General features: G+C 36.5%; 4 protein-coding genes and 1 long non-coding RNA gene across 13 annotated transcripts; 3 read left to right on the top strand and 2 right to left on the bottom strand.

Moving 5' to 3' along the window:
• The first annotated feature begins 77 nt into the window (after window positions 1-77).
• Window positions 78-14,600, top strand: LOC105283000 (bromodomain-containing protein 4). Of its 7 annotated transcripts, none has more exons than XM_026974975.1 (11): window positions 78-194; window positions 254-1,088; window positions 2,378-5,667; window positions 5,910-6,013; window positions 8,430-8,887; window positions 8,957-9,240; window positions 9,693-10,937; window positions 11,004-11,293; window positions 11,848-12,262; window positions 12,398-12,499; window positions 12,592-14,600. In XM_026974975.1, the coding sequence occupies exons 4-11, from the start codon at window positions 5,917-5,919 to the stop codon at window positions 12,929-12,931; spliced, it is 3,231 nt and encodes a 1,076-aa protein (XP_026830776.1). In that variant the 5' UTR covers window positions 78-194; window positions 254-1,088; window positions 2,378-5,667; window positions 5,910-5,916; the 3' UTR covers window positions 12,932-14,600. The 7 variants fall into 7 exon arrangements, with proteins under 7 accessions (XP_026830776.1, XP_011343677.1, XP_026830777.1 ...); XM_026974976.1 differs by having other exon boundaries at window positions 90-221; window positions 375-1,088; XM_011345376.3 differs by having other exon boundaries at window positions 90-1,088; window positions 9,693-10,599; window positions 10,672-10,937.
• LOC109611222 lies at window positions 5,849-7,385 on the bottom strand. Its single transcript, XR_002193558.2, has 2 exons — window positions 7,248-7,385; window positions 5,849-7,164 (listed from the first exon to the last, which is right to left on the bottom strand). It is a non-coding gene; the product is annotated as an uncharacterized LOC109611222 (long non-coding RNA).
• Window positions 14,601-15,810: 1,210 nt separating the features above from the next.
• On the bottom strand, window positions 15,811-20,550 carry LOC105282998 (dolichyl-diphosphooligosaccharide--protein glycosyltransferase subunit STT3B). 3 transcript variants are annotated; one of them, XM_011345370.3, is made up of 8 exons: window positions 20,444-20,550; window positions 20,032-20,315; window positions 18,907-19,605; window positions 18,503-18,813; window positions 17,788-18,328; window positions 17,204-17,665; window positions 16,996-17,086; window positions 15,811-16,835 (listed from the first exon to the last, which is right to left on the bottom strand). In XM_011345370.3, the coding sequence occupies exons 2-8, from the start codon at window positions 20,286-20,288 to the stop codon at window positions 16,755-16,757; spliced, it is 2,442 nt and encodes an 813-aa protein (XP_011343672.1). In that variant the 5' UTR covers window positions 20,289-20,315; window positions 20,444-20,550; the 3' UTR covers window positions 15,811-16,754. The 3 variants fall into 3 exon arrangements, with proteins under 3 accessions (XP_011343672.1, XP_011343673.1, XP_011343674.1); XM_011345371.3 differs by having other exon boundaries at window positions 15,811-16,870; window positions 20,032-20,544; XM_011345372.3 differs by having other exon boundaries at window positions 15,811-16,864; window positions 20,032-20,544.
• A 254-nt stretch (window positions 20,551-20,804) lies between these two features.
• On the top strand, window positions 20,805-23,843 carry LOC105283049. The gene is made up of 8 exons (XM_026975010.1): window positions 20,805-21,011; window positions 21,074-21,262; window positions 21,351-21,518; window positions 21,618-21,786; window positions 22,058-22,367; window positions 23,108-23,380; window positions 23,495-23,566; window positions 23,681-23,843. Exons 2-8 carry the CDS (start codon window positions 21,154-21,156, stop codon window positions 23,780-23,782), a joined length of 1,203 nt encoding a protein of 400 aa, XP_026830811.1. The 5' UTR covers window positions 20,805-21,011; window positions 21,074-21,153; the 3' UTR covers window positions 23,783-23,843.
• Window positions 23,840-27,575, top strand: LOC105282996 (zinc finger protein 62). Its single transcript, XM_011345366.3, has 5 exons — window positions 23,840-25,608; window positions 25,705-25,787; window positions 25,909-26,224; window positions 26,487-26,590; window positions 26,676-27,575. Exons 1-5 carry the CDS (start codon window positions 24,372-24,374, stop codon window positions 27,354-27,356), a joined length of 2,421 nt encoding a protein of 806 aa, XP_011343668.2. The 5' UTR covers window positions 23,840-24,371; the 3' UTR covers window positions 27,357-27,575.
• Window positions 27,576-27,610: the final 35 nt, after the last annotated feature.

The following is a 27,610-nucleotide window of genomic DNA, read 5'->3' as shown; positions in this document are numbered from 1 at the left end:
CGACAAATAGCGAAACGTTCAAGGTTATAAATAGCTTTTACACAATAGTGGCCGCTAATAAATTATCTTTATAGCTGCAGGGCTATAAAAGAAGAGGATAAAAAAAGGAATGTGAAAGAACGTTACCACACAAAGGAAGCTGCTGTATACATGGAACGGGGAAAAGAGAGAGGGGACCAAGGGATCGACTCAAAGTAAGCTACGTGGCTACGAGTTTACTGGTATGTAAATGTGTAGAAGTCCTTCTATGTAGGTGGATACTGAAGTAGATGCAAGTTCGGAGAAGAAAAGAGGGGAAAGTGGATGAATGTATCCCCTGCTGCGTTGCCAAGTATTCTCGGTCCGTCGACCATTTCTGTTGTTCTATCACGTAGGGTGCGGGACTGCAAGTTCGTCAGCAACAGCAGCGGCCAAGTAACCAGCAACACGACAATACAGGCGCAATATGAGTGCGAAAAATTCCAGTTCTATAACGTAGTTATAGAATAACGGTGGAGCAGTAAGATAAAAGTAAAAGAGAGAGAAGTGCTATTATTTTTTTATTGCTCTCTACAAACACATTAACTTATGTCGCGGTTAAATAATATTGATTTGTACTTTATTATTACTTTCCATAACTATGCACATACTGAATGTAGTTTCTATTATTCTTTTTCTTCTTAGATAAGTGGCTTTCAATTCCTAGTTTCTTAACTAGTTAATTAAATGCTGAAGCATTGTTTCACATGCTCCTAGGGAATGTATAATGTATCGTATTCTGTACAAATGGTATGAATATGTAGAAATGCATGTACTTTAATATAAGAAATTAAGCCCTCATTTATTTTCTTTTTCAAGAGGGGATTTGTCAGCTGCTCAATAGATTGAGAAAAATATTAAAATGATGGCGAATATTCCAAAGTAAGAATAATTAAAAGAGTATCATCACTCATATTTATGATTGCATTAATATTCATTTAATAACATAATAAATTACCGCATATATCATCATAAAATAAATAAGCGAGAGGCGTATAATAACGAAAAAAAGAAAGTTAGAAATTGATACATTGAAATAGAATGAAATTAAAATGCTTTTATAATATTGGGTCGTCCGGAAAGTTCGTGCCGATTTTGAAGGAAAATTCAAAGGCAACATTTTTTTATGTCGATAAATATTTATTGACTTATGTATGCACCGTTTTGTTTCACAACCTTTGTCCATCTTTCACGCAACTGGAAGATTTCATTCTCCCAGAACTTCTTAGGTTTCTCGGCGAAAAACTCCTCGAGGTGGTTTTTTTATGTCGATCAAAGAGTTGAAGTTCTTGCCGCTAAGAGAATTTTGCACAGACCTAAATAAGTGAAAGTCTGAAGGTGCAATGTCTGGTGAATACGGTGGGTGAGGTAGCACATCCCAGCCAAACTCCAACAATTTTTGTCGGGTAGTCAAAGAAACATGAGGTCTGGCATTGTCCTGATGGAACACGACGCCCTTCCTATTAGCTAATTCTGGACGTTTTTCCTGAATCGCTGTCTTTAATTCGTCCAGTTGCGAGCAGTACTTATCTGCATTTATCGTATGGTTGTGTGGTAGGAGGTCATAATATAGGATTCCTTTCCAATCCCACCAGACACAGAGCATGACTTTTTTTGGATGAAGGCCGGCTTTCGGAGTGGTTAATGCTGGTTCATTTCGCTTACCCCAGGATCTTTTTCGTTCTACATTGTTGTAAATGATCCATTTTTCGTCACCCGTCACTAATTGCTTCAAAAATGGTACGTTTTCGTTGCGCTTGTACAGCGAGTCGCAGATGGAAATGCGATCCATTAAATTTTTTCGGCCAAATTATGCGGAACCCATACATCATAGCGACTTACGTAACCAAGCTTCACTACATGATCGTGGACAGTGGTTTTCGATATTCTCAGTATCTCTGCTAATTCACGTGTCGTGTAGCGCGGGTTATTCTCGATCAGTGTCTTGATTTGGTCATCATCAGTAGTAGAGGGTCTGCCCGAGCGTTCTTGGTCTTTAAGGTTAAAATCACCAGCTCTAAACTTAGCGAACCACTTACGTACGGTTCTTTCAGCTAAAGCGCCTTCTCCGTAAACAGAACATATCGAATTTGTTGCTTGTGAGGCATTTTTGCCTTTCCGGTAATAGAAAAGCATCAAGTGTCTAAAATGTTCTTTGTTTTCTTCCATCTTGAAAAGAGTACAAAACTGACACGAATCAATTTATCTGAAACAACTTTTTTCCTAAAGATGCGTTGAAATGTCACCTTTAAGCATATGTATATAAATCGTATGTTTTTAATAACATTGATATATTCAGACATGTTCCAACGCCATCTATTAAAAATCGGCACGAACTTTCCGGACGACCCAATAAAAGCTCGATTAAATTATGAAACACAATCTTGTGGTCTCACTATCAACGATCCACAGTCTCTTTCTTATTTAAGCGGCATAACTGAAGCTAAACTCATCAGCATAAGAACGAGTTTAGGAAATTATTCGCAAGGTTCTTGTGATGAAATCAGGCTTGTGAGGAAGCAGTAGCGAGGAATCGTGAGGTAACGTACATCACAACACGTATCTTATCCGTTTCTTTTTCTCTCCCTCGCTCTCTCCTCTCTCTCCTCTTTTCCCATTTTCACTTTTTTTCTTTTCTACCTTTTTCCACTTCTGCCATTTCCACGTCCAAGTTACGCCGCTACTATATCGTGGCAATCTCGCTTGCTCCAGTAAAGAGGATTTACCCTCTCTGCACGAACTAGCTGCAGTCATTGCGCACAGTACGGAGTTCTGTAGGGTGGGCGTTATTACGGTAGGGATGTGCCTGGGAGGGATCAATATTCAAGTATTCCGCGGAATGTGAATACCAGTGGCAGCCAGGTATTTGACCACTGAATCGTATGTTTGCAGCTTTCAATGTAAAGTCTATAACTACAGCTAATTGGCTATAAGTATCTTGGTCTCATGAGTTTTAAGAAACATTTGTTACTATATATAGATTCATTAATAAATAGTGATGCGCATTGATGCAATGAATTTTGTATCATCATGATATAAACATCAAGCGAATATAAATGGCAATTAACATAAATATAAATCCTTAAGTAGAACATCTCAAATAGCTACACCTTCCAGATAAATAACAATAAGAATCATAAATATTTTTTTTATTAAGCGAATGACATCCAAATGTATCTTTTTCTTTTTGCTTGTGATACATAGATATGTTCAAAATAATTCTACTTTTGTTCGCCCTCGCTTTAAGTTTATCGAATCAAGTAGAGCTACCTTGCCAACGGCTAAATATAGAATCTCGACATTGTGCTATTCGAGTACCCCGAACTGAGATCAATAGACAGCAGATTCGGCCGTTTTCGACATGTTCCGTTAAGAGTTCCCCTACTATATTCGTCTTCATCGACCTCCAACCATTACCGACCACACCTCGCTTGCGTAAACTCTATCAGCTAAACCGGTTATTCGAAATGTAGTTATGTATTATAAATTTGTATAAAAAAATAGATTATGCGGTTTAGTAACAGGTTATTACTAACAGGTTATTCACTTCAGCGTATCCTATGTAAACATTATGTCTTGATATAGCAACAATATATTGTATTGGAAATTTTTATTACTCAATATACTAAATAATATACATTGCAAGACGTTTTAAGCAATACTTTAAACCAATCATAAAACTTGGTAGTATAGCTAAACACAAAATGCTGGATTCAAAACTCTTATTTTGAATAGTCGAATTTACATTATTGTAAGATTTTTATACACGAAACTACAAATGTAAGGTCAACGTAAGGTCAATGTAATAAATTCACGTTAGGCTCTCTGTGCGTGTACGTGAATGTACATGGCAGCACGTGAGAGAGAGAGAAAGAGAGTTTCCGTCTGACGGAACCAGAACCATCGTGAAACTATGGATATAAATTGTCGGGAGTGCAGCAGCTTTTAAGTATAATGGATGACGGGTTGCAATTGGATAGTTGACGATTTCACTCGCACGGAATTGCACGGAATGAGGGATTCAGTTGAAAGCCACGGTATTTGACGGAGTAAGTGCGAGCGAGAAAGAAGGAGAAAAGACGGGGGGGATAGAAAAGGAAGAGGAAACTTTGTAGACGAGGGCAATCAAGACAGAGGGAGGGGTAGGAAAAGCGACGATGTGCAGAAGAGGGACGCGGAATAGTTCAGTGATGTTTCGTTGCGCCTGCGTCACGAGCGACCGCCGTCGCTCATTGGCTCCCCATCCGCACTTGAACGAACGTTAGGTTGACTTAATTTCAATTCGGGCTCCTTCCACACCACTCTTTCCTCCCTCCCTCTCTTTCCGTTTCGTTCTGTTCCTCTTTACATTATTGCTCGCCCGTATTCAATGTACCCCGCTCTTGTATTTGTTGGGTTTCGTGCAAAGGACCACGAATCATGCGTATAACGCGTGCACCGGGATACAATACGTAGACAAGTGTGTGTGCGTATGACGAGAATGAACCCTCCAACTGCTATCGTGAAAGAGACGCAGCGGGAGCAGGTAACAGGGAGGAGAAAGAGGGAGAAGCGATAGAGGACACAAGAGAAAGAGGGGAAGGACGCAGACGGTGGAGAGGGGAAGGAGGAGCAATAATCCCGCCGTCTGCAACAACGAGCGGCGCATGCTGTCCCACGAACGAGCGAGTGAGCGCGTCCTTACAAAACAACGCATCTGAACACTCTGAACTCGTCGCTGAACGTGCCTCAACAGTTCGGCACGATTCACACTGTGTTGATTATCCTATAGCCCGCGCGCGCTCACTCACCCATACCGCTCGGCGGCGGTTCTCGGCGTCGCCATGTTGGCGGCTCAATATACCACGTACTAATAATAAGTTGAGACTCGACGCGTAGTAGAAGGACGAGAGACCGCAGCCGTGGCGATCGTCGCACACCTGACTGTTGAACATTTAGTTCGTAACGAACGACGAACGAGTGTAGTAGTATGCGCGGCCGATCAGCGAGCAGTGATCACATCATAACACTGTCGGCCATCTTTGATCATATGTAAAAGAAAGTTTTCGGGAAAGGCGCGGGATCTTTGTACTCACTCGGCAGAACCGCGACAGCGGAGAGATCGATTACTTTTCGCGAGAAATTTCCTTCGACTTTACGTTGAACTCTAGGTAGACGAAGGAAGGGAAAGGTTGCTGCTTCCGTTACGCTTGAGATTCCACACAGCAACGAAAAAAGAACTCGTCGATTCTGCTGCCTGTTGCTGACATTGGCTGGCGCGCCAAGCGAATTCGACTAAGCACGCGTGTCTAATTGACTTTACCTACCGTTGAACAGCGCGTTTGCCAATCCGAAACGTTTTAACGCAGGTCACGAATCGTATCAATGTAGTGTCGCACTTTGGCGTCCTGTTGTGTTCCGGCTTTGGGCGCGTAGATCTGTCGCGCGTTCATCCACGCGACCATCGAGACAACGCTCCTACGCTCCTTGAATCGAGAGATTGTGAGAGATCTCGGATCGACTTCGATGAACATCGCAATCAGTGGTGGTATATGCACATTGATACCATCTAATTGCTGGTAATGACATTGATGTTGCCGTGATAAGTCAACCGAGGATAAGCCGATGTTAATGACCTCATGACAGTCTGCATTGTTGATAACAATGCTTGTAAGTATGCCGCAATGTACAAATATAATTTGCGTATGGAAAAAAAAGAAAGAAAATCGGAGGAATTAGCATTCTCGCATAAGTGCAAATAAATGATTATTTAGTGATTTATACTTGTGTAACTTGCGCGAAGCGCATATAATACGACCGGATATTGTTGATATAACGTGGTTGAATGTTGAATAGAAATTTTCACGGAGATTTTATTATCGATACTTTGAGTATTATATATTTTTTTACAGATTGGAAATGAATAGTCCATTGGATCACGATTTTGAAGAATTTCAATTTTCTGTGGAAAATAAGTTGTATAAAAACGGCGCCGTGGAGCTGTCACAAAATTCCGGTACGTGTTTGAGTAACAATAATCAATTGTGTAATATCGACTGATTTTATAAAGCATAACAATTGTATTTATGCAAGACAAATTGGTATAAGCGCAAACCCTTTCTTTTATGTCATTGATATAAGCTATTCTTGAAAGATCCGTAATAAAAACTAATTTCAATATTTCTTTGCTACACAAACACACACATTTTTATTTTCTCTAACAAGCTTAATGATATGAAAGATTTGGTTTCAAATCTTGTAAGAGACTGTAGAAAAGTACTGGTAAGTTAAAACAGTATCATTAAAGTCATTAATGTTTCATCAAGCTTTTTAAAAGTTATTATTATATGTTTGCCTCTTGAAACATAAACTATGTATTGTATAATACATTTCCAACTGTTCTTTTTTTATCTCTTGCTTTGAAGTAAATCTGTTCAACAATATTTCTACTGCGGATCTACTAATCCAACAATCCTTTGTAGATCTGTATAAATTACAACTTCTGATCAATGTCTGATCTTACTGTTACAATTGTTCATGTAAAAATGTTCTTAAAATCCTTCTTTCTTTCGCAATATCTGCCTCTTAGTATTATTGCTACTATTACTACACAACTATTACAAGAGTCCAAATCGATAGTAACTATTGAAATGTTGATGTATTATCTGTTCTTTCAAATACTGAAATGTGTAATAAGTAATTTCAAATTATCAATAGGTAGATTTTTCAAACCTATAGACACCAATGTCAATAATCAACACGAGAGATGACAGAAACACTGAAGATATTAAATGAAACTGTTGCATTGCATTTAGAGAAACTTGGTTACTGCTCGACTTTATCTAAAAAATCTGTAATTTCTTATTACATAATCCAGTAGAAAGATTTGTCTCATTTGACCACTGTTACCTTTAATAACTAATATCAATTTTTTTATAACTATTTCCATATTTTAATAGTTGTTATCGTTCTCGATTTGTGTGAGAAACAAATGTGCAAAATAGGATAAATATACGAAGGTTATTAAGGGAACAACAAAGTATTTGAGTGTTCCAACGCCAAGTATTGAAGTTGGCGTTAGTTATATGTTAGTTATAGGTTAGGAATCTGTAAACACGAGGCGCACGACAAGAAACGCGCCTGATATTCCGACAATAGCACCATATCCTGCAATGACACGTTGCATTATAGGATATCACGCCTTACACTTTACACCTAGAATACTTTGCTGACGAAGAAAATCTTTTCACCTGAAAAATGAGCTTGATGTGTCGAATAACGAGACACCCATTGTTCTTCCCTCTGTCATTAATGCGTTTTCTTCGCCTATTCCTCTCAGAATATAGTAACAGTTTTTTTTTACACATATATGCTGTATATATATTATGTTTATAAAACTCAATTTCAATGTTTCCTTCTTTAAAATAGATAATTTACTTCTTAGCACGATATATCACTTTTTCATCTCTCTCTCTCTCCATAATTAATGAACTTTTATAATAACTTAAGTCTTTCTTTAATTATGTTTCTCTCCTCTTCTGAAAAAACCAAAGAATGTAATCAAAGAAATTGCAATGAAAAAATGTCGAAAAAAACGTTTTTACGACTCGCCGTGACATGCGGCGTAGGACCAATCGGTGGCGGGAAATCGCGCGCCGATACGAAAGTGACCAATGCAGCGCACGCTTTAGCAACGTATCGATTGGTGAGTCGTGTTTTCAATTCTCAGCGAAAGCAAGAGGTAATTATGCCTGGCACCGACCATTTTGCTGATCGCATTCACCTGTGTCACGAGAAAATTCAACAGAATCGCGCATGTTCGATTTGTTTACGCTAGTCGTATGTAAATACACGCATACTAGTCCCGCGCCGCCGATGTAACGCGCGTTTCTCCTTCTCTTTTGCGCGTGTGTGCGTCCGTCCGTCCGTCCGTCCGTCCGTCCGTGTGTGTGTGTGTGCGTGTGTGTGTGTGTGTGTGTGTGCGCGCGCGCGTGTGTGTGTGTGTGGTGTGTGTGTGTGTGACGAATGCGCGCTCGTGCACATCGAGTCAAGCCGAGTGACAACGTCGTGAGAACGGTTTGACAGTGATGTAGAAAAGCGCGGCAAAGTGCAGATAACTCGCCGATGATCGTTTCGCCGGCTCGCGACCTACCGTACGTACGTTGAACGGCCACGGGCGGATAATCAATCGGTACTGGTATGCCATCGCTACGCGTTGTTTGCCTAATCCCTCTATCTCTTTCCTATGTGTCTATCCCTCGTTTCCCCTCCACCGTAAAACGATGTAACTTCTGCGCACCAAACAAACTTTACATGTACTACGTAACGGTGGTGCTGCGCGTGTGTAATTCACGCGCGCGATACGACGCGAGGAGATGTAATCTCGATAAAACGGGAAGATTGAATGACCGTACCCATGCGTTCTGTTTCAGACACGGGCGAAGGCACTCCCAACTCGTCAGACGACAGCTCGAGCGGCCAACAATTGTTGAGCTGCAACATTTGTGGCCAGCAGTTCGCCTCGAAGAAGCTACTGCGCGTTCATGTCCACACTCACCTGAGGGAGTCCTACATTGTCCTGAACAGAGTGGCCAGCCCGAAGGTACTGAAGGTGAAAAAGCAGAACGACACGTACTGGCTGGATCCTGAGAAGAAGGGTTCCCTGAAATTGACCCTGAAAAAGCAGACTGTAGCGGATTCCCTCAAGCTCACGCTGAAGAAGTCGGACAAGTCAGAGGATTTTACGGTAGTCAACAGTAATCTTCATTCGAACATCGGAAATCATCAGCAAGAAGACGTGGCAGGTGCCAAGGAGAATGAGCGAAGAGATGACAAAGCAGTGGAAAGCTCGGACGATGAATCTTTTGAAAACGTGATGGTAGACCAACAAGTGAGTGTTTTCTTAGACGATGTTGAGGCTTAAGTTCTTGCTCGTGTTCTATAGTGACTTCATTTGCAGGATGATTATGACAATATTAAATTCGTCACGGACGATCACAATCCTTTGGAAGAGAAAGAAAGGCCGTCCTTAGATGTTAACGAGGGTGACTCTGGTGTAGGAAGTGATATGGCAAATCCATCCGAGAAAGAAGATCAAAATGTTGATGACATACAAACCGTTGACAATTACAACAACTCTGAAAAGAGGCTTTCAGAATCCGAGGATCACGAAGAGTCGGATGCCTTAGAAGCAACTTGTAGGGAAACTATCGAGTATCTGAGAAAACTTGGCGAACAGTCGAGGTAAATTCATTCAATTCAAATGCACGATTGTCGAACATTTTGAGTGAGATGTCTAGGAATGCATTACAGTAGCGCTCGAAAGTATTTTGTAAGGGAACTTTTCAGTTGGCAACATTGGCAAATGGTAAGCTTAGACTAGAGTTGTGTGCTATAAGGATATAGAAAAATACACATGACTTTTAATTTGCTAATGAGTTTCTCTTATAGTCAGTTGAAAACCGATATAGTCCGAAAACCAGGAAGTTTTTATACGAACAAAATACTTTTGAGCGCTACTGTATATTGTAGAATCGGTGAGGGAACAAGAGCACTAGATGGTAATGAAAAGTCTTCTGTGCCTTGATTATTAGACGCTTCAGTTGCAAGATCTTTTTGGACAGACGATATTTTCCTTGTAGTGACTTACAATGTATCTTCGACTTACAATAAATCTGGATTCGGTTCTTTTGCAGTTCCAGGTCGACGAATCAAATGATCGATAACTCATCTGTTGAGGAAGAGGACGATAGGAATCACGATACTAGCATAATACACAATCTCGAAGAAAATCCTTCCATCAGTATTATTCCCAAGTCTTCCACATTTCCTAATCATGCGGCGGATCGCAGATGCGACAGCGAAGATAAGAACAAGGAATCGACTGAATCACAAGCGCAAGGTTTCAGCTGGAATCAATTGTCCACTGATCTGTCAAACAAGAACAGTGAGGACCCAAGCAAGGAAAGTGAACAACAAGCTGACACCGGTGGTAATAGCAACATGGAAAACGCTGGATCGCTCTTGCAAACTTTCCTCATGGAACATCAAAGACGGAATTCCAGTGAAGTATCATTAGCGAGTAATCTTCCGCCCGGCGAAACTGAGTATGTTCCTCTCGAAAAATTGGCAGAGACAGTCAACACGTGTCGCGTTTGTAATGAGAAGTTCAAAGACATCGCGCATCTGGATGAGCATCGTAGTAAGGCTGGCCACTATCAGTGCAATATTCCGGAATGCACGAATCTCATTTTCCAGTCGCCGATGGAAGTGTCGCTGCACCGAGCGCAAATACATGGAACCTCGCTCTCGCCAAGCATAAGCCAACTATCGCCCCATCATTTGTCGTCGTCGAATTCACCGCACATGAATCGGAATTCGCCACATTTGAACCAAGCATCACCGCAATTGAATGCTACCACGCACTCGCCTCATGCCGCCACAACGTCGTCCATGGAGACAACGTCGACAACTCCGAACAGTGCTCAACAACAGCTCAGTAGAAGCTCACCGTTGACGTCGCCGCATCAGACTACTTCACCAACATTTAACGCAGCGACGACGGGAGGTAGTAATGCTGGTCAGCAGATGCAAATATCGCCGGTAAACTTTGAGCAACTACCACCACCTGTACAGCAACTGGCACAGCAAGTGCAGCGTATGCCTCTTCCGCAGACACAAATGCCTCCTAGTCTTCCCCCGGGCGCCAACACAATGATACCCGGGCCGAATTATTTTGTACAGCCACCAGGAAGGCCGCCGTTGTACAGAGTACCTGGTCCACAGAATATACACTATCCTCCGCACATGGCGCACTTGTATCAGTATGGTCCGGGTCCGTATCCACAAATTGCCGCCCCTCCTCCGCAAATGCATCCCCAAATACCTCAGCAAGTTCCACGAGGGCGATATCCGTCGGCGTCTGTTGCTCAAAACAGCAGGTAAGTTTAGATTTTGCACTCGTACGTGTAAACGTTTATTAAACGTATTGTTTTTTCAATTTCCAGAGCGTCGCGGTTACCGCAAACCGGTCCAGTTACTCGTCAACGCATGAAGAGACCCATGCAACAAAATATGCAAGCTCAACCGCAAAATAGCACTGCAAAGCAGAGGCGTATGGATGTTCTGTTACCCGATAGAAACGAAGATGCAGATTGTCACGTCATAGCGCAACAGAAGAGAAACGATGGACTGCCCGTTATTCAAAATGTTCAGGGAGCTACTACTCAACAGAATAGTAGAAACGATCCCACGATACATCTCACGGACTCGATCACTTTGAGTGTTCGGCAACCCGGTAAGTTTCCATCACATCAAGAGAAGACTCATTTTTAGTTCATTCACTTAACAATAACCAAGTATTTATAACCGCCAGGAAATAATGAATACAAATAATAAACAAATTGTAATGAGAAGGGCTTCAAATTAAGCCGAAACGTTGTGCGTTATAAATATATTTTTAGCCAGTGTTGGTCGAAGAACATTTGTTTATTATTTGTATTCATTCACTTAAGTTATATTCCTGCCTGTGGATTTCTTTATACTTAATCTTTAGTTTGTAAAGTGCCTCTTCTATGAAATTAAATTTCATATTTTTGAAGCATCAATATTTTGAAATATTTTATAAAATTTATGTTTATTACATTTATCATCTTAAAATTCAACTTTAGCATTATTTGCATCGATAAAGTTTGTTAAATTCATTTTAAATTCATTTTTTACACACTCACACACACAATTTACATTCATTGATAAATATATATATTTTGAAGAGAATAATATCGTTACATTCGCAGAAGGGGTACGTTACAATAAAATAAAAACATGTATTTCTGTTTTACTAACCTAAAGGTTCCACCCCAGCTCAAGTCCAGAACACGTCGAACCCAGGGGGAAAGAAATCTGACGCCAAGGCGGTGGCAAATGTCCTCGCGGCTCGAGGTATAACAGTTACTCCAGCTGCAAATAAGAATAAGACAAGCGAACAAAACAAACAGCAGGTACCTTCCCAGCAGCAGCAGAGGACATCACCTTCACAGCAGCCTTTGAATGTTACAGCACTCAATCTGAATTCTGCTATTTCTATCATACCGACTAGTTCACAAAGAAAGCAGCAAGAGCAAGGACAGTTTGCTGTTCCACAAAACAAGCAGAATAAGTCGCCGATTAACGAGCAAGTTGAACGACCACCGAGACCACCAACTGTGGACCTCACGCAGGACGGTCCACTGCAGATGCCAGTGGTTAGACGTGGTCGACCACCCAGGTAAAAACCACCCATTCAGATCCAAGTTTGCATTTTATTATTATTATGCACATGTATGTATACATTATAATTATCCTAAGATTATCGATATCAATCGATGAACGGCTAACGAGACACGATATTTGTACTTTCCAGAGCGTTATTAACATGTCAGGTGTGCGATAAAAACTTTCAAAATCAAGATATATTGACGCAACACATGGCAACTCATCGAACAACGAGCAAATTGCTACACAAGTAAATTAAAACCGTCGCTTGAATATCACTTTTAAACGATTACACGCATGCAGGAATGAAATTAATCGATACGTGGTCTGTTCTTTGTCTAGGTGTAATCTTTGTCCCGCACAGTACCCAACGATTCAGGCATTGGCAACGCATAAACAGACTTATCACAAGGAAGTCGACACGATGGCGCAAAACGGGGGCGCGGAGTTGGCCCTCCCGGTTGTAGACCTAAAATCGCCGCATGTCCTCAACCGCTTGGCGAATTTAGGTATTCAAAGCTACATACCGCTATCGCAACTAAGTGTTCAAACCGGTGGTTACTTCGGCTTGCCAATTATCACGATAGACGGTGCGAGAAATACTAGCACTTGCAACCTGGGTGCACTTGGTGCTACCTCTATATTAAGTCTCGGTCCTCTTAAACATTTATCGAACAGGTAACTGGACGAAATAGCATTTGGCCTACTCTACGTGTGCAATCACACTTTTATTCGTTATAATTTTTTGTTGAAAAGTACACTCGTAACGACGAATATAATGCCTCTTCATTTTGTATGTAAAAACTAATATCGGTTATTTTTACTTCAATTTAAAAGAAATCAAGAGAAAATTTTAAGTTTATTATTAGCAAAATTTAGTTATTTAATAGCACGAATTTGTTTGTTTATTTCGAGAAACAGTTTATATTTCATGTGCAATGTATGCGATAAATTACGCTGATGTACCTAATCAAGCAGAATTGTTCTGCTGAATGACAAACAATATTTGGAAAAATTATATTGATACAGTTATGAGTAATATCGTTGTACGTATTTTAAGTACTCGTGCTCTCAAACTCAGAGCTGAATCTAATTCAAAATAATTCTTGAAACAAACACATTAACATTAATGATGAATCGTTTTTATAAAAGAAAGACAATTTTTCTTTTCTATTTAACAAAAAATATCAAAATGCAAAAGATCATTAAGTTGTACATATACTTTGTAAAAAAGGAAAGCAATGCAATTAAAAGGCATATTATCTAGGACTTCGCACAACGTCCGTTAATAAGAAATTCCAGAGATCATTTAGAAATAAAACATTTAATATTAATGCATTCAAACTATATAATCATTTTGAAATAAGAAATATTTGGTGGATTAAGAGTATAATTAATTGATTAAATTAATATTCCGTGCTCAAGTATGGTACATCATACATCAATGATAAAAGTATTCTTAACTTTGCGATAATTTTCCAATTAATATTGATTTTAATATATTGTTGATTTATTTATATACTTTAAAGTATGCTATAAATTTGATATTTATATATATATATATATATTATCTGGACATCAATAAAATGTTTATATTATCTTATTATATTAAACAAACTACTTATTTTTTAGCGTTAGCATTTTCGTTTCTAAATGATCTTACGAATTTGTTAAGTGCGAAATTTGGGATACTTGGCACATGTCCGTTTATACTTGAAAACTACCTTTATAAAGATATTGTGGATAGGTACTATATGGTCAAGTACTATATGAACATTGTTAAGTATAATTGATACGGTATATCATGTGCATATATCATATGCAATCTATTATTATTTATTATCATTCCTGTTAATTATACATTGTTATATGTACATAATTATCATTCTTAACTTTCTTATTATAATTTGGTTATTATAATTTGTAAGAACTTTATGTAAGAACTGTCATTTATTTTGTCGACTTCATACAGGAATAATTGATCGACTTTATTATCAGCGACTGATAATGAGATATTAACATATACTGTATATATTTGTATGATAATAAAAAAATATCTATGAAATGTTTCCGCGCCGTAATCCGGACGTACAAGTAATAACAGTTGGGCATTGTATCGTTCGTCTCCCTTTTAGCGGGACGTTTAAACATAAGTTTAAACCATACATTAAAATAATTTTATTTCTTATATGTAATTGAACACACAGGAAGTTCTGCGAAGATACAAAGATATTACAATATCTCATGTCTTATTTCACACTTCAGTATCTGCGTATAATTTTGAATTTAGTTTCTTCAAGTAATCTTTGCTGCTTAAAAGAGAAAGTAATAATATAGACATGTTGCTCTTTTCACTTGAACTTTCTTTATTGTCATTTCCCCATTTATTAGCAATGTAAAATCAAATATACATTATCCACAGTGAATAGTCAAGAAATTATGAAAAAATTATGATATATACATGTGTATAAATAACAGTACGGTGAGAATTTAAATTACTAACTTTCACAAGAAAACAAAATGATCATAGTAGCAATTTAACTGAATCGCCTAGCATGTATCTCCATGTCCATAACTACTTACAAGGAAATCTTGCGAATCCAAAAATTTTTATTTGAAATGAAATTAAGCGTAAATGGACAGATGAGATAAATAGATGGATGTAGAAATTTTTAGTTGGTTCTAAACAATTATTTTAAAATATGAAACTTCTTATATATAGACTTCGGCTTTTTACAACATAACTTATATTTGAAATTTTTTTGAAATATTTCTATTTAAGTATACCTACTGTGAAAAAATCATGTTTTTCAACCTTATTCTTTTGCATCGTTTATGAAAGTATATCTATTCAATCTATTGCATATTTTTTCATATGGAGTATTGCAAAATCAAAATAATTTTTAGGAAAACAGTAATTTTAAACAAGATTGTGACATTTTATATTTTAACGTATATTTTAAATCTTTTTTTAGCAATTTCTTATGTTTTTATTAAATATACAATACACTAATATCAAAATAAAACATATATTGCATGTTATTTGTAGTTGACACATTTTTATATTACAATTTCTGTAAACAATTGTTTTGACCGTACTTTGACGCGTGCACATGGCAATTTCGTTTACTTTTTAAACAATGTATAAAATACTTCTTTTCTATTAGAAGGATATAAAATTGATAAGATTTAAGCTGTATTCGATAAACAAATTGAAAATTTTCGAATTAATTTTGATTTTTAAAAAGCTGAAACAATTCAATATTTATTGAACTGACAAATTAATAATATCTGGGATATTCTTACTCAGATTATAATGTATTATAAGTTGTCAATAAATAATATATTCGTGTAAATAATATGCTTATAAGTTTTGCATAATTTATTATTGCTATATATCCCATTTAGCAAAGTTATTTAAAGAGGAATTATAAAAAAAGAAGATACTCTAAATATTAATTTTCCTGTAAGATGTTGAGAAATATTTCTTTGCATTGTATAATAAAAACTAGACAAAATTATATAACAATCCCTACATGTATATATATATATGTGTATAACTTATATTCACTAAAATCTTTTTATTTTCTTAAATGAAACAAAAATTAAATTGGGTTTTAAATGCATATTTGTAAATGACAACACTGTGTTATCACAAATGTTTATCTTTCAACAAGATGCTATACAACAAACTGTGTACACATGACACATACTCGATCATTCTGATGTCCCAGTTGAGAATTGGCAAAGAACTGCTCATTTTCTCACCAAATTCCACTTGACACAATACCACGTGCATTAAACACACTATGTAACATAACGTGTATACACTAACTATATAAGATGTCTTACGAGTTTCAATTTACATGAAACTTCGGTACAAATTTGATCAATAACAAATAAATGAATTTGGTCTTTTACATTATTAAATTATCATCATTAATTATTAAATGCAAGTGAATAGAAGAAGTGAAACGATAATTAAATAAGAAATTAATTCGTCTAAAAGAATGCAAGAAATATTGTACAATTGTATCATGTTCTAATGAATACGTTTATACATTATTGTAGTGACTCAATTATTGAAAATATATGCGGACTATATGATTCTATAAAATGTCCAGATTAACAAATGTGCAATGCAATTATAATGTATAATTACATCTTTAATAACTAATAATGATGATTTATCCTTATGAAAAATGAATTCAAGTAACAATGTAATACGATATAGTACATACAACTCTGAAATAATGAAAACTAATTTTTTTTCAGAAATGATAAATTATAAAAAATCGCCGATTCTTCTCCAATTGTTCTGGATATTGAAAACTATTCTTTCCTTTCACTTTTACGGTACCCCATTTTTCAAACCAGTTGAACACTGTTTTGACGATATTAAATTCTTAATTCGAGGTATAGTTCGTGATAGACCCAAGGGACGGTAATTCTCTTATTACAAAAGTTGTATTTTTTGCAAATTGTTATGAAATAGCGGATCTTCGTTACGTTGTTCGTCGTTGAGGTTTTTGTCCTTTAATAACAACTGGCCGGCCTTTTATGAAACCTCGCTTACGCCGCGCAGTCTGAAACATTAATGCCCGACCCCCCATAACTTCAACTACGTTTCCAGATCAACTTAAGTGTGATTATGAAACAGCAAAACGATACGAAAAACCTTTGTTTTAAAAAAAAAATAGAGACTTCTCGTTCTTTACATACTCATAAGATAATATAAATACCAACCTTTTTACTAATATACGAATTTGCACGACGGGTAATAATGCGTTCAGAAATTGGGATTCTTGGTCTATTAAACTCGGCTGGTTTTTTCACCCTGCAAGAAAATAATATGTATAGCTTTTTAACAGCTAATTATGAACATGAAATAATAATAAAGTAACAATGTTTTAAGAAAACAAATTAAAACTTTTTTCGATATTGCATCGCTCACCTGTAAATCCTGACGAGCCAATGTTCAGTAGTGTAAGCTTCTTCCAGATACGTCAACTGGAAGTTTTTATTGCCTATTTCCGCGTTACGAGTACGATCATAACCGTAAGGCGATCGGTAGTCTATTTTAACGTCCCCAAACCGATAGTAACTTAACTTGTACATTAGCGAGTTCAGTAGAGTGGGAGAACCCTCGGAGTCCACGCGAAATTCTCCCCTTTCGGTAAAGTAATCGCTCTCCCGAATATCTTGGGGATGCTCGCCCTCGGCAATTCGGACCATCCACAGGAATTTATTAATATCATCACCTGAATATCCGATCATTCCGCCAAAGATAATTAACACGTAGTCCACATCCAGAGACGTCATAATTTCATAAGCGGCACTTTCATTCGAGCTCATCGCTTTACCAACCAGAGCTATGTGTGAGTTATTCCACGTATTATTGTCTACGAGTGTAGTTCTGCAAAACAAAAATAGACACAAGATTATTACGTGAGATTGAATCTTAAATATGTCTTTAAAACGTTTCGCGAACGATGATCCACGCGCGCGCGCAATTTCATAAATTCCGTTTTGCTTTACCTGTTAGCCATACCAGCGATTTGATATCCGTAATCCCACCAACTCATGACTCTCGCGTCGTTGAGGGTATTTTGAGCCAGCCAATAGTAAGCTTCCCGAAAATCGTCAAGTATGGCTCTGCTACCGTCATTGCTGTAAGACGCCAGAACAATAGACGGACTAGAGTACGCATTGCTGGTCACCCAAGTGCAGTGCACAGCAAATACCATCAACAACATTAGTATGCCGATAACAACGATGTTGCGGAGATTGGCGCCTAATCCGTCACCACTACCTTTCGGTCTCTCATGTTTCATTCGACGAAGTTTACCGGCTTTATCGTACAATGCTCTACCGGGACTTCTCTCTCTTTCCTCCTCGCTCTCTTCGTTGCTCTCGTTACCGTTACGCTCATTTCCCTCTCTATCTTCCTCTTTGAGATATAGTTCTATAAGTTTGCTGAAAGCGACACCGGCTAGCATGCACACTACCGGAGTCAGAGTCAACATAAGTCTCACCATCACTCCGGCGAAATAAACGGCACTTATGGCATACAGTATGACTGTGAAAAGAATAAATATCATTTATTTCAATAACTAAGAAAGAATTCGTTAACTCATTGACGTATCAACATAAATGAAGTAAATGTAAGTCAAATCGCAAATGCCGACGCATAAACTAACTTTGCTGAAGCTATATTGAATTATTCTTAATATCATTGAGTAGTTTATCTTACCAAAGACACGCTCGTCATTGATGTGCTTAATGCAGTACCAAAGACCAACAGGATATGTCGTAACAAGAATGTGCAGGTCGAAAAAGAAGCTAAACCAAGTTGTCGGTTGATGTTCTGATACGGATGCTATTATAGGGATATGTATTTTGGCATAGCCAGTATCCCATAGCGAGTAAAATCTACCACTCCAAGGAGCGACGACACCAGCATATGTCAATGCAGCCAGAGCCAACAAGAGCACGCCCGCTGATACGGCTACCACACCACCAAAATATTTCATCTCAGATTTAGTAAGTACAGTTCTTAAGTATCTGAAATTGGAGAAGTCAACATGTAGAAAGACATATATATGTTCAGGTTTACTTTTCAATACTTGGTCAAGGTTTTTTATTTTTATTTTTTACCTAAGAGCTGCTACAAAGATCAGGAGACCGAATACACCACCCGCTGCCATATGCTCAGAAGTTCTAATCGGTTGGAAACCAACGAATGGTATTTGCATACTCAATAAAAGTCCAAGTACGTAAAATGTAGTGTAACTGGTGAATAGACGGTTGCTAAAGCGATTCATAACTAGCAGAACGAATACATGAAGTGGAATCAGATTGATAATGAACACATAGCCTCCCCATGCTGATACCATATAAAAGTAAGACAGAGCAGTCATGCTTGCCCAAAAGATGGAGCCAGTTTTGACCGATTTAACCCAAAGATAGTAGGTAATTTGTAATGCAAAAATTGCAATTCCCTCGTTGTCGTAACTGCCGGCTACAGATCTTGAAATGTAGCCGGGCACGATGGCGATAAAGCAAGCAGCGAACAAGCCAGCTCCAGCGCTCCATATTTCCTTCGTTAATAAATACGTAGATATGGCAGTAAGGCCACTAAAAATTGGAGCTAAGAATACACATATGTCTCTTATATGCACTGGTATGTTCAAAGAATGAAGAATGTAGTGTATCGATCCAGATGTTATCATGAGTCCAGGATAGACAGTTCCACCGACGATCCGACCTAATGGATACCATGCCCGTTCGTCAAACCAATTCAAAAAATTGTAGAATCCATGTTGCACCATATATGCCGTCGCTCTGTAGTTAAACCTAAAATCGAAATTCAAATTCAATATCTAGACCGGTATTATATAAAATTGTCAACATACAACATTTCTTTCTTGTTTTTACTCATCTCTTACTTCCTATAAATCAATACCTAATAAGAAACGAAACTTTGCTAACAATAACAATAATAACAATTCAAAATATATCCAATCAGTCAGCGAAGAAGATATTTAGATTCCAGGTAGATGTACATTCTCACACGTTTCAACGACACAAGATTGAAACATTGCAAATCGTTACATCTGCTTTTCATTTTATAAAGCAGATTTTTAACCACGAGAGAAATTTTTTACGTTTCTGTGAAAAATTTCTCTCATGTTAAAAAAAATCTTGAATTTGCTGATTATGAGGCAGAGTTATCTTAGAGATAACAGCGTGGTCAGATAACTCCGGCGAGTACATACGTACCAAGGGTCAAACTCGTGTATGATACTTTCGAAACGTATGACCGCGAAAAGCCGCGAGGCGAAACCCGAGATCCAGGCGAGCAGGAGAACGGTGAAAGTAATAAGGGAGCTGAGGCCGGCGGCGTTCGTCAGCGTGGAGGATTTCATTTGCTTGGTCGTCGGCTTCTTATCGGGGAACATGACCTTCGCGTTCGCCGTGCTGGACGCTGACGATGACGATGAGGCCTGCGACGACGACGGCGACTTGTTCGACAGCATGTTTCGTCGCCTCACGTTTGCACGGATCTGTCGAATATACGTGTACCGCGTGTACTCGGAGTTAGCGCTCACAATGTGGCGTTTGCCATATGTGCATAAACGCCCGCGGTCCCGTGCACAACACGTTACAAATCAAGCAGCACGCAACAAATTACCAAATCGCTATATGCCTAAGCTAGGAGGCTAGGACACGTCAAACGCCGGCTACGTGTTAACCATGACTTCCACCGTAGCAGCTGCCGTAATTGCATAAGAACGGAGCAACGAAGGGAGGAATGAGAGGGAGAACGAAAGGGGAAAAGAGAAAGAGAACAAGTATGTTCGAATATACGCTGATAGCTTATCAGCTCTGTTATTTAGGTGGCGTTTGTTCATTGGTCTCGCCAATATTACGTCCAATTCATCCGCCAATCATGTTTAGTCCGTCAGTGAAGTGACGCCATGCTTGTGTCACGATGCTAGAAATCGATCCGAGATCTCGAAGGCTTCGATAAACGATAGGAGCATTGCACATGCTCATTTGTATCAAAATACAAGAATTGCGGAAGAGGTTAATATAATATCTCATGACGTTCCCGAATGTTTGAGTTTTGTTAGCAATGTGAATCCAGCATAATTCTGTATGTCGCGATTTCATTGCTAGCTATAAAGATTATTATTATACGAAAGAATAGAGGATAATTGTATTTGTCTTGACTACTTAATATTGATTAGTAAAAAACAGTAAGTATATACACATTTATATAATTTGTATAATATTTTATAATCAATATTCTACATTACAGCTAAACCAAGAATTTAAGAGAAAAATCTCTGAAAAGTAAATGCTGTCGTGTAATAAGAAACCAAGGACATCAAAACCTAAATGTTCTCAACTAAAAGGCAACTAATAAAACGTACAGGAAAGAATGGTATTGGGCGTTACGATTTTTTAAAACTCCTAGCTACCGAGTATAAAACGACCAAATCTAAAGGTGAGAAGCAATATTACAAATATGTATGGCTATTTTTCAATAAATATACAAGTATTAATAAAACGGTCTTTCCATTTCAAATTATTAGATGCAAAGGAGCAAACATTGGCAAATTTAGCAAACTTTGCCTACGATCCTATAAATTATGGTTATATAAGACAACTACAAATAATCGATTTATTTTTGTATGCTTTGTCTGAAAATAATCCAAGATTAGTACGTTTTGCCATCGGTGGTATTTGCAACTTAAGCTTAGGTAAGTCTATGATAAAAAAATGAAAAGATAAGTATCTTCTAAATTTGTAAATTTAAAAAAGATAAAAGAATTTGTATTACAAAATATTCTTTTTTTTAGATCCAATAAATAAACTATATATATTACGCAATCGAGGTGTTGAATTAATATCAGCGCTGCTTTCTTCCGAGGATGAAGACATTTTACTCTCAGCAATTTCTTCCTTGATGTTTTTGATTACATCTGATTCAAGAAGCAAAATAATATCACCCGAAATAATTAAACAAATGATGAAACTTTCGTCCAGTGAAAATATTCGTATTAAAAATTTAGCTACCACATTTCTGAACAACTGTGAAGCGAGTGAACTAGAAAGTGTTAAAGAACAATAATTAACTCGTCTAAAAAAATTGTTTAAATTTAAATAGTTCAAATTCAATCATATAAGTATTTATTTAAAAATTATATAATTACGATAATACATTTTTGCTGTGAATGTTAAAGACAGGCATTATGAAGTTAAGTCGATTCTTTACTGGATTCTTTAAAAATTATATAAAAACTTCCAAAGTAAGATCATTTGCTAATACAACGACCAAGAATTTGAGAGAAGGGGATCAAGTGTCAGTTTTTAAAATAATAACGAATGACGACATACTCAAGTTTGCTGAATTGACTGGTGATTATAATCCCATACACACTGAATCAGCAAGAAATATAGCACACGGTGCTTTACTCAATGGTTTAGTGTCAGGTTTAATTGGGACAAAGTTACCCGGAGCAGGTACTGTAGTTATTGAACAAAATCTCACATTTCCTAAACCCTGTTATGCTGGTGACACTGTAGAAGTTACAGTAAAAATTGTATCGGTAAGAAAAATCATCAAGTGTGTTTATATGTGTATTGCTAACGGAGATAGAGTTGTATTAGAAGGAGAAGCAAAACTTATGAGAAAGATGTTATAAGTACCTTCTCATTGTCGGAAGTTCAAGAAAATTTCCTAGTCTGTATGTATAATGCGCATATATAATTACTTTTTTAACTTATTTTATTTTAATAAGTGATAAATTTAAATATTTATATAATTCACAAATAAACATCTTTTTTAAATTACCTGTTTATTGTGTTTTTTTTGTATATGTACAACGGTACTGTTTGACTTTATTACTGCAATTTTAGTCAAACATATTTCCTCAGATATATGATTTCAATCACGAATAAATACAAACAACTAAAGTAAAGAGTAAAGAAAACAAAGTTTTGCTTAGCAAGCATATCAATGACCTATATTTGTTGCGACATGATATGGATTTAATGAGATTTAAAGCATCAATCTTATTATTTTTCAGTCAATTTCAGTAGAGTGACACAGAGATATTCTCTGTAATGAATACAAGCTATCATATAATATACATAATACGTGTAGATATTTTTTCAAAGAAATAATTTTTATATTTTCTTTCTCTTTACTCTAAAAATAATATTTAAAAAAATTACTTAACATAAATCATCATAGTTAATGTGAGTGTGTGTATAATTAAGATTCAACGGGAAGCAATATTGTGTATGTGGTAACTATTCAATCAGACTACGGCAGTTCAAATTCTAGGCCAAAATGTACTTAGCATTGGTGATGATGGCTCTTTGCATATCATATTCTCATGCAGAAAAAAATAGTACCGTTTCAAACATTGTTAAATCATCTACGAATTCACATGAACAATCAGTCGGTTGTGTCTGCGCTGTATTTCTAAGTGGACAATTTAAAAAAGGGAGCAAGGAACAACCTAAAGGGTATCCTGCACTCTTCCACGAGCATCCTGATCCACTTCCATGTACTGCTATTGGAAATAAGCTCTGCACCAGCAAATGTCTTGACGCTGTGAGTTTTTACACATAAGCTGCAATTACAATTTTTTGTTGCATCAATTTTCACATCATGCATCTAAGCTGAAATACTTGTTATTTAATGAAATATTGAAATTATATTTTACAGATAGTGAGACATTTACCAAACAGTCAGGCAATGCTTTGTGCTTCTATAGACCGTGATTGTTATAAAGAAAGGGTGAGTGTAGAATATTGTACAAAACTTAATTTTTATTATTGTTCTTAATCTGACAATAAATTGTAAAACATACAATTATTTGATACTAATATTTTAATGTATATTTTTTGACAGGCTCATCTTTTCATGAAGAACTGCAAAGATGAATGGATAAATACCAATCTTTCTGCAGGTAGAGAATATTGTTGTAAAGATGGCTTGCCATATAAATGTTAATAATGTAAATTTATGACAGACACTTTTATATAATAAAATTGTAATAAATTGATTATTCAAATAGTATTTAATAAATATATTTTATCTTGATATTCATGCTGCTTTGAATATCCCACCAGTTGTCTAAATATAGCTTGCAGATCAGCAGATACGCTCCATAATGAGACACAGGAATTCAACACAAATATCTAAAACCGCCTTTCTAAATTTAGATTTAAGGTGTGAAAATTTCATGTGTAGTATCAGTTCACAATTTGCAATAGTATTTTGTCAAATTTTATTAAAGTAACCATAAACTATGTAATGTGTTACTAAACTTTATTCTGAATTGCCGAGCCTACAGTTGAAGCATATAACCCTAATCATTTTGATGAGATTCTAATGCCAGATTTAAATACCCAATCGCATTGTTTATGTCACAATTTTATGATAATTATAACTCTTGGTTAACTGTACTGTGAAAGTCGAAGAATGTTTAAGATAAACGACATCACGTAGTTACAAAAGCAAAAATATATTATGCTTTGTCTGGCAAAAATATATATATAATAATTGGAAAAGTACACAAGATTCTACAGTCAAACGCAAAATGTGTGCACGACTTCTGGCCTGTCCATTATGTTCTCAACCTGGATTCTTAACAGTTGATGCATTACGAGCTGGACTTGTAAGTGTAGCAACTCGACCTCTTATTTGCCCAGTTTGTAACGAAGTACTGTTAGGTATAGATAAATTAACTATACACTTGTTTGGTCATACAATTAATTTGGAGAATAATACAGCCGAGTCACCTAAACGGATGGATATCGTTGTTCCCAGTGAACATTTAATTGCAATTCATAACGCACACAACATTGCTTTGCAAAACTGGAATGCACTGAAAACGCAGCAGTTAGATAAGGTACAAGCTTCGAACACGATAGAATCCGGCGACGATAGGATTTGCATAAAATCATCAGAGCCTGGTGTATCAATTGCAGAGAACAAAATCTCTATCATAAATTCACAGTCTCAAGCACCGAGTCAAAACTTATTTGCGAGGAATGCAAATCAACGCAGTTTCATATCAGATGATAATTATGATCTGATAAAGGTAAATATTCTCCCACAGCCCAATGAAAATCACAATATTGCGTTAAAATCAGCTGTAAATGCGCAACAAGGGATATTAAGAACAGCTGATGCAACACAGCAGTTTTGTAACGACAATGTTAAACACTTAAATGTATCACAAGAAAATACACAGGCAGAGAAAGCAATGACATCCAATTTGTTTGCTGCAATAAAAATGACAGGAACTGTGGACAGCAACATTTATCAAAATATTGAAAGAGAATGTATAGAATCAAATAATAATCAATGTGTTGCAAAGGAAAATTTAACGATAAATTTAGCTGATAAGGGAGATGACTTCACAAATTTTCAATCAATTCAGAATACGTTGCTAGCTTGTACAGATGCATCTCCAGAAGAATGCAATGATAAGCAAAGCTTATTTAATAGAAAGAAGACTATGCTTGAAACGAATAATGATAATCAAGAAGACAATTTAGAACACAAAAAGATATTACCTCACATACAAACATCTGCATTTTCTGGGACAGTGGCATCAAAAGAAAAAGTGGAAAGGTGTAACATATGCGGCTTTCATTTTTCTGATGCTAACATTTTAGCTTTGCACAAGCAACTAGTTCACGAGCAAGACTCCATCAATATTCCAAGCAAAATCCTTAAGAATTATTCATGTCATTTGTGCTCTAAGGTATTTAAAATGAGAGGCAGCTTAATGGTACACATGAGAGTTGCACATGTTGGTCGCAATTTAGGCAAGTAACTATATTATATGCAATTTATTTTCCATTAATAATTTAATGTAATATTCGAACAAAAGTGATTTATTATTTACATGTAAATATCTATAGGTTCTTTACCTAAAGATCAAACTGAGCTTACATGCAATGATGATGGATACAATTGTCCCACTTGTGGAAAGAAATTCAAAAAAGTAAGGATATATTTCTATCTTGCTCATACAGCGTTATAATGTTCTTTATAAATAATATTTTAATAATTTAATAATTTAATTTGCAGAACTCTGTTTATAATCTTGTTTGTACTTGTTTCAGGAGCAACATGTGATACAACACTTAAAAACCCACGAGGGCAAACAATGGGAATGTGATATCTGCAGTAAAATGTTTACGACAAAATATTTTTTAAAAAAGCACAAGCGATTACATTCAGGAGAGATGCCGTATAAATGTAAAATATGTGACAAAAGTTTTACCTTTCAGCAATCGTATCACAAACATAGACTCTATCATAAAGATGATAAACCTCACACTTGTACAACTTGTGGTAGATCATTCAAGGAACTTTCTACATTACACAATCATGAAAGAATACACACTGGAGAGAAGCCGTTTGCTTGCGAAACTTGTGGTACGTTATAGAAGAATAATCTGATGCCACAGTAACAACCATAACACATTGTTTATACGATATAACCGACCAACAACGAATGTTAATTGTTTTGTTTGCATAGTGTCTGTAATATAGTATATAATGGCGTGCTATGCATGGTTTAATAAAAGCAGGTAATCTTCACAAAAAATGCTATTAAATTTCTTTTGTAAATGTGTGCATGTACAGGCTAATAATGATAATAATAATCTTCCTATACGTTACACTAATTCTTCCGCAGGAAAATGTTTTCGTCAGCGTGTTTCGTATTTAGTCCATCGTCGAATTCACACGGGAGTGATGCCTTATAAATGCACAATGTGTGGCAAAAGCTTTCGGTATAAGGTACAAAATAATCATAAAATGTTTTAATCATAGATATCGTGTTGCAATTGTTAACAGTGTTCACTCATAATCTACGCTCTTTTAGGTAAGCCAAAGAACTCATAAATGTCCCACACAAACATCAGGAAATACTCAGCAATTATGCAACGATGCAATTGCACAAGGAACTGATAATACAATAGTCAAGCCAGAGGTGACCAATACTCTGCAAGATAGTCAATCCTGCGTGAATGCTCTCGGCAATGAGGACGATAAATTCATACTGATGATAAATGATGAGGGACAACATGTTTTAGCACTGCACTCAGACATAAACGACATGTCTTCCTTTAAGAAAAAAGAACAAAACCTTTTTGAAAATACCAAAACAAAAAACGCAAAAGATAAGACATGGGATACTAACAATCTTAATTCTATAGACTTTGAGGAATCTGCAGGATCAGTAAACAAGTCAAATAACGAGAAGTTGGACATGAAAACCACAAATGATTTCTTTTCAATGGTGATATCGCCTTTTGAAAACAGTGTATCCTCTCCTACTTTCGAAATGGAACACTTGAGAGTGTCCTCACCTAAACAGAGGGAAGATTCTATAGATTCTTATACCGCTGACTTCTCACTTCAAGCTTCTGATAATGCACGAGTGAACACAGTAAAATCGACTGTAGAACAAAATTTTAGTCATGATAAAGATATTAACGATCCTTTGCAGACTATAAATGAAGAATCGTTAAAGGAATTATTGTATGGCATGGATAGAAAATGAAGCAAATTAATAAGTGTTGTAACAGTACAAACTAACATTAATGATTATTAACATATATTGTTTATCAATATTAGACAAATATATAACAGAGTTATCTATTTCATAAATATGAAACTTATGTGACGAGACTATTATATTTATGTCAATTATATAGATGAAGCAATATAATCAACTATATCATGTGTAAATATTTCTACTAATATAAAAGTCTAATAAGAGCGCGCTCTTAATTATCTTAATTTATCTGTTAATTA

This window comes from Ooceraea biroi, chromosome 14, assembly GCF_003672135.1.
Source record: "Ooceraea biroi isolate clonal line C1 chromosome 14, Obir_v5.4, whole genome shotgun sequence".
Classification (NCBI taxonomy): domain Eukaryota; kingdom Metazoa; phylum Arthropoda; class Insecta; order Hymenoptera; family Formicidae; genus Ooceraea; species Ooceraea biroi.
This window is presented reverse-complemented; position numbering and strand designations above follow the sequence as displayed.

Bases quoted from the DNA above. Each gene is read 5' to 3' on its own strand.
- LOC105282996 (XM_011345366.3), top strand. From the start codon at position 24,372: ATGTGTGCACGACTTCTGGCCTGTCCATTATGTTCTCAACCTGGATTC. The intron at 25,788-25,908 runs GTAAGGATATAT...TACTTGTTTCAG, and splicing joins GTGGAAAGAAATTCAAAAAA to GAGCAACATGTGATACAACA. The intron at 26,225-26,486 runs GTACGTTATAGA...ATTCTTCCGCAG, and splicing joins GTTTGCTTGCGAAACTTGTG to GAAAATGTTTTCGTCAGCGT.
- LOC105282998 (XM_011345370.3), bottom strand. From the start codon at position 20,288: ATGCTGTCGAACAAGTCGCCGTCGTCGTCGCAGGCCTCATCGTCATCG. The intron at 18,329-18,502 runs GTAAGATAAACT...TTCTTTTCACAG, and splicing joins CAATGACGAGCGTGTCTTTG to TCATACTGTATGCCATAAGT. The intron at 17,666-17,787 runs GTAAAGCAAAAC...TTTGTTTTGCAG, and splicing joins ATCGCTGGTATGGCTAACAG to AACTACACTCGTAGACAATA.
- LOC105283000 (XM_026974975.1), top strand. From the start codon at position 5,917: ATGAATAGTCCATTGGATCACGATTTTGAAGAATTTCAATTTTCTGTG. The intron at 6,014-8,429 runs GTACGTGTTTGA...GTTCTGTTTCAG, and splicing joins GGAGCTGTCACAAAATTCCG to ACACGGGCGAAGGCACTCCC. The intron at 11,294-11,847 runs GTAAGTTTCCAT...ACTAACCTAAAG, and splicing joins TTTGAGTGTTCGGCAACCCG to GTTCCACCCCAGCTCAAGTC.
- LOC105283049 (XM_026975010.1), top strand. From the start codon at position 21,154: ATGTTCTCAACTAAAAGGCAACTAATAAAACGTACAGGAAAGAATGGT. The intron at 21,263-21,350 runs GTGAGAAGCAAT...TCAAATTATTAG, and splicing joins TAAAACGACCAAATCTAAAG to ATGCAAAGGAGCAAACATTG. The intron at 23,381-23,494 runs GTGAGTTTTTAC...TATATTTTACAG, and splicing joins CCAGCAAATGTCTTGACGCT to ATAGTGAGACATTTACCAAA.